Here is a 12482-nt window from a genome sequence, read left to right as displayed (position 1 = left end):
CCCCATTAGAGACCTGCAGGCTTTATCCTCTCATTCTTTTCCCACTCTCCCGTCCTTTCTTGGCTTACTTCTTTCCCTCCTTAGCCTAGACGGTACTGCATTCTCATCAAAAATGCCCCTCACCTTGACCTTCTGTCCTGCTATCCACAATGCAAAGTCAAAGAATTGTTTATTTCTGCTGTTTCGATTCAGTCGCGACTGGTACAAATTTGATGACAATGTAGATTAGCTCCTTTAAAATGTCTATATGCATTTGTGGCTGTTTAGCCGTTCTTCCCCATTCTTACTCAGCTTCCTTTTCTTTTGTAAGTCCTTAAACTTTTTTCCCGGAGCTTGTCATGTTAGCATGTGGCCCCTTTTTTCGTCCACACTCCTCTAGCCTCTGGCAACCTACCCAATATATCGTCCCAGAAGTTATTTCTACGTTGTCAGAACTGGTTTGTGACACACATGATCACGTCACTCTTCTATTATTAAAAAAAAAAAAAAAAAAATCGCCCTGACCAGTTTGGCTCAGTGGATAGAGCGTCGGCCTGCGGACTGAAAGGTCCCAGGTTCAATTCCAGTCAAGGGCATGTACCTTGGTGGCGGGCACATCCCCAGTAGGGGGTGTGCAGGAGGCAGCTGATCGATGTTTCTCTCTCATCGATGTTTCTAACTCTCTATCCCTCTCCTTTCCTCTCTGTAAAAAAATAAAAAAAAATCAATAAAATATATATTTTTAAAAATAAAAATAAATTTAAAAAATCAACTCTGATCTGAGAGATGTTTCTAAAAGCTAGCCTTCTTTTGTGTCTTCCCAGGTTAAAAGAGGTTGTGCACATAAAGGCTGGTGAAGACCAGCTCGTAACTTTTGCCCACGTGGCTGTGATTTGAGAGATGGTTCCTATTTTCTTCCACTGTTCAAAGCACCAGGGGCTGCCAGTGAAACCAATTCTCCCTCTTTCCAAATGCAGTTCCCTCCGCTCCAGGCTGGGTCTCTCCATGTCAGTCGCTACTCATTTGCCTGCTGCTGCGGTTCCCTGGTACCTCGCAGCCCTGATTAAAAGATGGGATTTGGGCTTCAGTGAGGTCTCTTAAAGATGCCTCACTTATTTCTACACAAGAGTCTCTTCACTTGGCAGAAGGGTTAATGTCGCCTGCTGAAATGTCCAGTGTCCTGGTTTTCCTTCTGGGATAAGATGAGGAGTTTGAGGTTTAAAAGAACTCACCCTGTGGAAGATCGCCCTGGATTTTCAAGATTTTAGAAGACTTAACGATGGTTATTCTGCATCTGACATGTGCAAACAAAGCCATGAGGCCCATTCAAGCCGCTTCCAGCTTGCTCTGAGCACACGGAGATGCTTTACCTGCTGGCAGGGCCTGCCTGGGCATTATGCAAGTCCTGACACATGGGGCTGGCTGGCTGGGAGAACCTGGCCTATTTTCCAAGCCTTGTTCAGGATTTGTAAAGGCTCTTCCATGCTTCCCTCCAGTGAGAAGCATTACTTAGGAGAAGGCTGAAAGCCTGATTGTGTGTTGACTTCTAAGCCTTTCACACAATGTAAGTATGAAGAGCTTTACGCGAGTTTATGTGTCCTTGTCTCACTCACAAGGGATCTTGGAAAAATGCTCTGAGAATCTTCCCTTTGCTTGTCACGAGTTAGGGTGTGTGAGAGAGGCCCAAAGCAGAAGCCAACGACTCCGTTTGTTTATCTTACAATTTTTAGCTTGTGGTCAGTCGTTATGTTTGAATGTGCTACATCAGGCCATGGTAATTGCTTTAACCCATTTCCTCCCGGCCATGCCAAACCTTCTGGGGAAGCAATTTCATTCTGTGTTTTTGAAACTGCTTTCCAGAAAACAAGGGAAATAAAGATCTGAAGCCAATAGATGAATAATAATTACATATAAATCCAACTATTTAGGTAGATTTTGAGCTTTTATTTTTCTCTACTAGCCCAGTTTTGAGCATATTTATCAAGTAGGGCATAAAAATATATCTATTTTGCAGGAAATAAAAACACTTAGATTAAATGGGTCAATTAATTCATCAAGTAATTAATTCAGTAACTTCCTGCTTCACTTTTCCTCTATTACATAGTTGTTAATAATTGTGTAGGAGAGTCAAACACGATACACTGATAATCATTTCCATAAGGCACTAGTTCCTGTTATACAAGTTTTATGATGCAAAATCACACAATTATAATGTCCTTTAAAAGAAAAAGAAAAAAAAAACCTTCCCCCACCCAAAAGAAAAGGTATAAATTTAAGCTAATATAAACTTGTCAGAGTTCTCCCTTCTCAATTTCACACCAGGGCGTGGTGCGACACAGCTGGGGAGCTGAGCTAATAAGTGTTGAAAAATGAAAAATGCTGCTTTATGGCATCACATAAACTGGCAAAACGAAGACTTTTACCTCCACCCCATTTTTGACAAACAAATGCCAAAATGTAGATGCTGTAAGAACGAAACTTTATGGTATGAGACCCATGGGGCACACAGAATTGCCGTGGGGGATTTTCTTTTTATTGAGGACTATGTGCAATAAGAAGTGGCATAACATTTATAACATCTAATCACTTTTTTGTTCCTTTTTGAACCTCAAAGGGGTCATTTCTAGGAAAGCTGTGGGAAACCCTGCGTAATGATCTATTTATCCAGTAGTGAAACAGGATTATCCCCTTTACAAGGAGACTGAGCTTGCCCTAACAAGATAAATACATAATATGAATGCAGAAATTGAGGATTTTGAGGAACATTACGTCCCACAAATATTTATTGAATAACGATCATCGCGTTCAAAGAATGATGCAAAGTGTTCTCGTGGAACTTATATTAAATAATAGAATCAGGATCCAGCTGTTTTTCTTGGGCTGGTTGGCTTCGTAGCTGATGGCCATTCATTCCCTCTCTCTCACCCAGCTACTCACTAGCCATTCATTTGACACTCAATCAGCAAACATCTATTGCAAGTTTACCATGTCCTAGTCACAGCGGCCTACTAAGTCATGCAAACTACACCATTATAGCAAACTGTCACAGGTAAATCATGAGAAGAAATCCCTTTATCAGGGCCTAGAAATTAACTGGATGGAGCCAGAACAAGTTTAGCAAGAAAAGAGAGGCAAGTGCACTGTGATTATTCTCTACCATTTGGTAGAATAAATGACTTCAATAGATTCAACCATTATATAATCAAATACTCAGAGCGTCAGATATTTAGTAGAATAGTAAATAAAGACAAAAATATAAGCGCTAACTGAGAGAGTGAAAAAGAATTCCTACCATTTGGGAGAAGTGCCATTTGGGTAGTCCAAAATCATGTGCCAATTACTAAATAATAGGATGAAAAGGGGCAATTCTGATGAAAGCATTGAAAATGCAATTACTATGAAAAGTAACCTTTTTCAAATTCCCCAAAGTATTTGAAGTATATATTATTGGACACAATTAGGGGCTATAATTACATGAGCTGAGTTGTGCTACTATTTTTATCTTCCATAATTTAATAAAATGCATCACTGAAGTATTTCCCTCATAAAGAAATGCCAATCCTACAAATGGCAGATGATTACCAAGAACAGATCTATTTCCCCATCAATAATATTACTTTAATGTTACTACTCAATTTCTCATCACATACACCAAAATGGTGAAAACAAGAAGCACTTGGAAAATTACCAAGAACAGATCTATTTCCCCATCAATAATATTACTTTAATGTTACTACTCAATTTCCCATCACATACACCAAAATAGTGAAAACAAGAAGCAACTTGGTCAATTGTACTAGGTTCTAACTAGTAAGCAGACAGCCTTAAGATGCATCTTTTCTCTCATCGTCCTGTGGCTATATTTATCCTCTGAGCTACAGAAAGCAAATGTAAATTAAGACTTGTCAATTCTCTTGGTTCTAGTGCTCAGGTTATAGATGGAAATCCACCAGTGCTGTTAACATTTCAACTAACTGCCCTAACCAGTTTGGTTCAGTGGATAGAGCATCGGACTGTGGACTGAAGGGTCCCAGGTTCGATTCCGGTCAAGGGCATGTACCTTGGTTGCGGGCACATCCCCAGTAGTGGGTGTGCAGGAGGCAGCTGATCGATGTTTCTCTCTCATTGATGTTGCTAACTCTCTCTCCCTCTCCCTTCCTCTCTGTAAAAAAATCAATAAAATATATTTTAAAAAATATTTTAACTAACTTGGTTACATTGAATGAAAAGTTCCTGTTACCAATCCTCAGGTAGCACTTACTAGGTTTCTGATACCCAGTTGAACTACTAGGATGACTCACAACACAAAGGCCATAATACCCACATCATCTCTAGGAAGCCAACACTGATTCCTGACTTCACTCTGTACCAGAGGGTTATCATAATTGTGTTTACAACTCGGACATTTGGGAAATACTGGACCATTTTATGTGACCTTGAGACATCTGGACACGTGAGAAATCACTGATTTTGTATCACTTGCCGTGAGATTTTTTTCCATCCACGTGAATTGAAATGCTGGCCATCACAATACGACTTCACTGGGCTAGGCACAAAAACCCCAAAGACTGAAGAGAACTTATGGGAACCAACTGCCACTAGCCAGGCCAGACAGAAACACTCTTAGAGATGCAGTCAAGCATTCTTTCAAACAGTGTGGGAGGTGGGCAAGAAGCTTCCGCACAACATCTTGGAATGTAGTAATGGGGAATGTGGTGACATCTTGAAGAAAGGATTTAGTCAACCACAGGCCCAAAAAGACAATAATTATAAACAATGACAACCTCTGGGAACAACAGTCACAGCCACAAATTCAAGTTCTCTCTTCAAAGGGCTTCATTTTAAGCTTCAGATCCCCAAATAATTGCCATGATTAGCATAACCTTTGAATATAAAAACAAGCTTTTTTTCTAACATATGATATAGACCCGGGGTAGGCAAACTGCGGCTCCAGAGCCACATGCGGCTCTTTGGCCCCTTGAGTGAGGCTCTTCCACAAAATACCACGGCCTGGGCGAGTCTATTTTGAAGAAGTGGCGTTAGAAGAAGTTTAAGTTTAAAAAATGTGGCTCTCAAAAGAAATGTCACTCGTTGTACTGTTGATATTTGGCTCTGTTGACTAATGAGTTTGCCGACCACTGATATAGACCGTTATTTAAAAAAAAAAAAAAATATATATATATATATATACATATATATACACACATATATATATATATATATGTGTGTGTGTGTGTATATATATACACATATATGGGTGTCCCAAAAAATATATACACACTTGGAATAATTATTAAGTCAGTGTTTATTAAAATACATTTCATTTTTAAAATGTACTAGAAATCAGTTCATCAGCTCACATGAATCTTTTTTTTAATACCCTTTTTATTGTGAAATATAACATACATTCAGAATCTTTTAAATGAAATCCCTAGAGAAGCTTCTTGCATTGACTCTACTGGAAAAGCCTGAGAGATTTGGGGGAACATGGTTAAGAAATGAGTGCTGTTGTGTACAAAGAGTATGGTTGGACTTTTCATATCACACTCTATATTTTTTCTTCTCTCTCTCTCTCTCTTTTTTTAGTCAGAAATGAGCAAGTCTCCTTAATGATGTTATAAGGGAAACAGAGTGCTTACACAAAGTACAACTTGTAGGGAAAAAATGCATTCACCTTGTGTTTATGGCCAAGGCCAAGGGTCAAAATGAAAATCATGTCCGGTGTGAACTGAAATAATCAAGAGGTTGCATGTGTAGTGCATTTTTATGTTTTCTGGAAGTTTGTTTTAAGACAAAGAACATGTTTATTAACAGTTCGGTCTTTTCAGGGGACTAAATAACGGCTTAAAGACAATGATGAGATTTGAGTCTATATGTGTGTATCAAGGGAAACACTGAATTTGCCTTTTGTACATCCGTTCTAGTATGTCTTTTCTGAACAAGCAACAAGTTGGTGGTAGCTATTACTCCAAGTGGCTTCCAGATGTTAGCCATGTGACTGAGCAGAACTAGTCCCTGACAAGAGTGGCAAGAGAGAGCAATTGTTAGTATATTCAGTAATTTTAATAACCATGAAATACCCTTTCTCGTCTATCAACTCCACCTGCACAATGTAAAAAAAAAAAAAACAAACACCTACATAAATAGCAATTTTTTTAATGGGAAAGAGGAAGATTTAAATCTATATAACATATGTGAATCTACTCTTTTTTAAAAAAATAAATAACTAAGTTCATGTAAACTGGTTATTATTTATCTTTTATTAATGTTTTAATTTTTTAGATTTTAAATGTTATGTCTATGCTGGATAGAAAGGAATATACATTCTTATAGACTATGTTAAGATATTAAAAGCCCTTTTAATGTTTTATATAGTTTAGGTAAAAACTGTCATTAAATTGTTTTCAGCCTAAGTTGAACATTAGTGCATTTTACATTTTTTTGTGAAGTAAAATAAATAATTCATACTTTTGCAAGTAAAGGTATGTACTTTTTCTGGCTTTCTTGAAATCATATTTCAAATGCCAACACACTTCATGGGTGGCATTCCTCACTGAGAAGCAAGACAGGAATCAATATTTTTATTACAGTCAACTCACTTGTCTTCGTAAACAAAATATTGTTAATGTTTTCCCATTTAGACTTCAATGGTAGCAAGAAGAATACGCAAATTGTTAGAAGAGAGAAATAAATTACACAGATAAACAGTTTTTTAAAGATCATCATTGGTACAAACTGAAGCAAGAAGTTGAAATAGTCAATTGTGGTTCCAAAAGCTGAGGTTTAGTGTGTTTTAAAAAATGTAAATTATTCAATAGATGGTTTGTTCATCTCTTATACTTTTCCTATTGACACAGGTGTAGTTAGTGATATTTCTGAACATCCTTTGTCTATTATGCATCCTATAATGACCATGCAAATATAAACTAGTGGGAAACAGGGGAGAAAAATTAAGTGAAAATTCTCTTCACACACACACACACACACACACACACACACACACATATCTGCAGTCTGCTTTCCAGTAAGAGAATACTTACTAAGAACTTAGCACAGTGGCAGCATTAAAGAAAAACTCTTTATTTTTTGTTGATTGTTTTAGGCCCATTGTATGAGAGTGGGGAATGGGAATGACAGAAAAGTAAATGATCAAATGTACAAATGTTGTAGAGCAGGTATAAAGGGCATTTGAGCCCAGAACAGGAAAATCTTTAAGATCCCAAGAACGGAGGCAATGGCTATGTTAAAGTTTACAATCACATATAACCATTCCTTTCTAAAGCATTTAGCTCTGTTTTATATGAATTCAGGACCTTTAAGTTTTTTCCTAGTCAGTTTTCACAAAAGAAAGTTACATTGTCAATTTATAAAATTTGAAAAAATCGAATGCTGGGCATTTTACCCAATGTATACCTATTGCTTATGTACATGTGTTTCTTTGTCCCTTTGAATAATGCAACAGATAAAAACCAGCCAATGGCCTGGCCAGTGTGGCTCAGTGGTTGAGCATTGACCTATGAACCACAAAGTCACAGATTGATTCCCAGTTAGGGCACATGTCAGGGTTGCAGGCTGGGTCCCCAGTAGGGGGCATGCAGGAGGCAGCCAATTGTTGCTTCTTTCTCATCATTGGTGTTTCTATTTCTCTCTCCCTCTCCCTTCCTCTCTGAAATCAATACAAATATATATTTTTTAAAAACAACCAATGGAGAGGATACAACTGGATGCTCAAAAATGAGTAAAACAACTAATGGATAACTGTGCAATGTCTGCATGACTAATGTGATTTCATTTAATTGCAATCATTTGAAAATACCAAACATACTACTCTAAATGGCTAATATTTCAATCACTTTTTTAAGCCAACAAGTGTGCCCTAAAGGATTTCTAAACACATAGTGGAACAGCAAACTAAACTCTGACCCTGACATTTATATGTTTAGAGCCCAACAGATATTGAAACTTTGCAAAAAGGGAGACTTTTCTGTTTTGCCTTTATTTTGTTTACTTGACTCTCTTAGTTTAGACATTCAACTTAGCAAAAAAAGAGTGCATCCATAATGGGCACACAGATTGGCTGAAAGCAAATGAGCAACAACAAAATAATTAAAAGATACACAAAGAATAAAAGAATGTACCAATAAAATTCTTCCCGGGATAATTTCCCCCCCAAGTTCAACAGGGCAAAAGATCCACCATAAAAGAAGCAAACAACCATCCTGATACTTAATTACATTTCAAAGTACTGCAGTCACATGAAAGGAACAAAACATTTTTGTTCAATAGTTTGCCTACCAGATGGCATTTCTAAATATAGTCATCTAAAACCTTCTGTTTGTTCTATAAATAAAGATGAAAGGAATAGCAACAATAGCTAAGCATTTAAATCACTGGAAATAAAAGAGCACTTTGATTAGTTTGGAAGAATCTGGCCGATTCGAAATAATGATCCTGAATCTGGGAAGGCTCAAGTTCAAGGTGAAACTCAGAATCCCAACCTTCAGGTACCGCTCAAACAGGTGGTCATTGTGATGGAGAAGTAAACCAGGAACTAACACCGGGAGAATTGGGGACATCTGAAGAACCACAGGAACTCCTAATCGATAGAGATTCTCAAGGGCCACAGTCCAAATCCCAGCAGCTTCGTTTTGTTTTTAAATAACATAGTTGGTGTGTGTCTTGTCTTATTTTTGTGAGCTAATGTGTAAATGTGGGTACCAGTTAAGGACCTAAAGTCTGGAGTCAGATAAGCCCTACGTGTGAGTCCAGACTCTACAAAGGACTGATAGGATGACCCTGAGTCAAGTTCTTTACCTCTGAGCCTCACTGGCAAAAACAGATAGCAATAGTTCTGAGTTTTATGGGAATTTCCTTAAGATGGTTCTTGGCACCTCGAATATGCAATGAATGTCAGTTGCTTATTATTATTATTATTACTAGCAATAATAATAAACACAGCTGTGAAGGAACTATTTCTGATTTTTTGCTGTCTCAAAGGCATGGAGTCATGCACAGCAAGGTTTTCCGGTAGTAAACAGGGTTCTAAGAGTAGAACTTAAAGCCTTACCTGGCTTATCTCCCTGTGGCCTGGGCACAGCACTGCCCTCTTCTCACCTGGCTCTTGGAGGTTAACGAGATTCACCTGGGGAAGGCGGGTCTAGAGACAGAAGAATTGTTTTGAGAATTCATCATCAGCACTCAACCCAACCCATCCTGTCCTCCTTAATCAGTGGTCGGCAAACTCAGTCAACAGAGCCAAATATCAACAGTACAACGATTGAAATTTCTTTTGAGAGCCAAATTTTTTAAACTTAAACTTCTTCTAACGCCACTTCTTCAACATAGACTCGCCCAGGCCGTGGTATTTTGTGGAAGAGCCACACTCAAGGGGCCAAAGAGCCGCAGGTGGCTCGTGAGCTGCAGTTTGCCGACCACGGTCCTTAATGACTCCACTCTGAGCACTCTCAGCTCAAGATCGGTAGGTTTTAGTGAAAGGACTCAAAAAGCTCCTTTTTGAGCTGGGTTTCTAATGGCATGTGGCTTCCCATCCACAGCATTGGTATAACAGTGTGATAGCATAGAGTGTGGTAGATAAGCAGTGCAGTTGCTTGGGAGTAGGGTGATTACCTTTAACCCAAAAGATAAGTTGTAATGGCTTAAATGTGATGTAGACTACAACGAATGGAAGTCAGGTGTTTAACAGCACTCATAGTTCCACTGGGTTGTTTAGAATTTTACACGAGGAAAAGAGCCACCTGCTAGGGCGACAGCACTCAGTATTAAAAGATGTCTGTGGTTAGATATTTACATAGAAAGTAATTCTATTTTGGGGGAGGAGTGCTTTTATAAAATATGATAATATATACATAACATTAAATTATCCATTTGGCCTGGCCATTGTGACTCAGTGGTTGAGCCTCAACCTATGAACCAGGTGGTTATGGTTTGATTCCCAGTCAGGGCACATGCCCGGGTTGCAGGCTCGGTCCCCAGAAGGGGACGTGCAGGAGGCAGCCGATCAATGATTCTCTCTCATCATTGACGTTTCTATCTCTCACTCCCTCTCTTCCTCTCTGAAATCAATAAAAATATATTTTTAAAAATTATCCATTTGGACCATTTTTAAGTATATAGTTCAGTGGCTCTAGCCATTAAAGAGTAGCTCCCCATTTTTCCCTCCCTTCAGGCCTTGGTAACCACTACCTTACTTTCAGTCTTTCATAAAACTGTCTATGCTAGGTACCTCCTGTAAGTGGAATCACACAATATTTGTCCTTTCGTGACTGGCTTACTTCACTTAGAGTAATGTTTACAAGGTTCACCTACCTACGTTGTAGCACGTATCAAAATTTCATTCCTTTTTAAGGCTGAATAATATTCCATTGTGTGTCTATACCACATTTTGTTTTCCATTAATCCAAGGATGGACATTTGGGTTGGTTATTGTGAATAATTTTGCCATCCACACTGGTGTACACGTATGTTTGCGGCCCTGCTTTCTTGTTCTTTGTGTGTGTTTTTCTTTTTGCCTTTACATTTGGAAGTGAAATGATTAGATCACATGGGAATTCTGTTTAACTTTTCGAGGAACTGCCGAACTATTTCCATAGCTGCTGCACCATTCTGCAATCCCATCAACAATGCGCGGGGTCCCAAGTTTTCCACACCATGGCCTACATTTATTTTCCATTTCTTTCAATAATCCATGGGTGTGAAACGGTCCCTCTTTAAAATTAGATTTGCTTTGTAAACTATTTTTTTAAAAAACTATACAAAGAGTGCTATTTTACCCCGAGTATAAATAGCTAGTTAGCTACATCTTGTTCAAACTCCAAAGCATAAGGTAATATATGTCGATACCTGTTCCACTTCAAACATATGAACACCGATATATTTCCAAATTAAAAAAAGTCCTGAGTTTAGGAGTTCCGTTTAAAATCCTACAGGAAAAAAAATATATATACATATATACATATTCCTTGCCCTTACCGAAGCTGTCTCCTCTATAAAAACCATTCTTAGCAAAAAAAAAAACGAACTCACAGCATCCACAGAACTGCTGGCTGCAGACTTGACCCAGAGGCGGGACAGCGCCAGGCCTGTCGGCGCATGCGCGTTTTCAGGCACGCCTCGCCCCCCAGCCCGGCGTGCGCGTACGTGCGCGTACGTGCGCGGGCACGTAGGACGCCGGAGGGGCGGGGCCTGCGGAACTCGGGTCGTGGCTGCAGCCATGGCGGCCGTGTCGGGGTCAGTTCGCCTGCAGCGGTGCGTGGTGTCGCCGGCTGGGAGGCACAGCGCCTCCCTCATTTTCCTGCACGGCTCAGGTGGATTCCAGTTGTACGTCCTTGTTCCCTGCCCCTTGGGAAACACCCTCCCCGCGCCGCACCACCCCCTCACCCCCGCCGGAGGAAGCGCCGGGCCCCGCACCCCCATAGGGCCCGGTGGACTCGGAGAGGGTGGCTGCCCCTCGGTAGCCCCGCGCCGGTGGGCACACGGGCAGCGTGGTCACCTGTCCCCAGGCGCCCCCCCCCTTTGCCTTCCTTTCTTCTCTGTTGGGGTCACTGGCCCCGCGTCCTGGCTTCCGGCCTACGTGCCCAGCCCTCCGTCCACCACACGTGCCCCTTGGCGCCCTTGCCAGCCCCCATCCCTCTCCCCGGAGTTTAAACAGAGCACGTTAGTGAGGTGAGTCCTCTTCCGGGGACAAAGACCTGACTTCTCAGGGCCAGCCATTAGGGATTGGGGTTTTCCGCACCAGTGGGTCACCTGCCACTTCCCTCCAGCCTCCCACAGTGATGGAGGCCATTGAGACGCACCGTTAACGTACATAATTTTTATTCTCTCTTTCCTGCCTCCCCTTCACCCCCCTTCCTGTCACCAAGCACCCCAAGGTGTAGCACACAGCCAAGTCCGCCCGCCTTGGGTATCGTGTCCTGAATTCTGTAGGTTTCTGAAACTCCTCTGTAATTGACACTCCTGTGCGTCTTTCCCTCTGGATGTTGAGCTTTTCGGGTGTAAGGACCCTTGTTTTAATCTTTGCGCCCCTAGTCCTTGGCCCAGGGTAAGTTCTTGGGAAATGGTTTTTAGTTTTGGGGTTTTCCTTTTTCTTTTCTTTTATTTATTTTTTATTTATTTATTTATTTATTTATTTATTTATTTTTATTTTTTTTGTGGGGGGAGGTGTGTGTTTAAGAAATGAGATGCAGCCAGCGTTCGAAGGGGGCCTACCTAAAGTTTAAAACAAAAAAACTAAATTAGTTTGAGTTCAGCTGTGAAGGGAGGGGGTGGAGTCACAAGATGGTGCAGGGTTTACTGCCAAGGGAATCGTGAGGGGAACGCTGTGGTTTTTGGCCTTTTGAAGGCTTTTGGAAGGTGAAGGGATCATCCGATTTGACTGGGAAAGTGGTCTTGGAGCTGAGACTTATGTCATCAGGCTTCAGGAGGATGGTGGTCGGATAGCGGAGGCCTGGAAATGGGCCGGTGGGTGCGAAGGTTTGTCATTTTGG

The 12482-nt window shown here is 40.5% G+C and overlaps 1 protein-coding gene across 3 annotated transcripts in view; it reads left to right on the top strand.

Annotated features, from left to right (window-relative positions):
* The first annotated feature begins 11180 nt into the window (after window positions 1-11180).
* Window positions 11181-12482, top strand: part of LYPLAL1 (lysophospholipase like 1) — a 66535-nt gene continuing 65233 nt past the window's right edge. For all 3 annotated transcript variants that reach the window (XR_008555363.1, XM_054713101.1, XM_008149899.3), the window contains exon 1: window positions 11181-11303. Coding sequence is in view for 2 of the 3 variants with exons in the window: in XM_054713101.1 (XP_054569076.1) it covers window positions 11210-11303 (94 nt within the window). In the remaining variant the exon portion in view is untranslated. The remainder of the gene's footprint in view (window positions 11304-12482) is intronic.

The sequence above is a fragment of the Eptesicus fuscus genome, chromosome 24 (assembly GCF_027574615.1).
Source record: "Eptesicus fuscus isolate TK198812 chromosome 24, DD_ASM_mEF_20220401, whole genome shotgun sequence".
Lineage (NCBI taxonomy): Eukaryota > Metazoa > Chordata > Mammalia > Chiroptera > Vespertilionidae > Eptesicus > Eptesicus fuscus.
The sequence above is the reverse complement of the archived record's forward strand: the minus strand, read 5'-3'. Positions and strand labels throughout refer to the sequence as shown.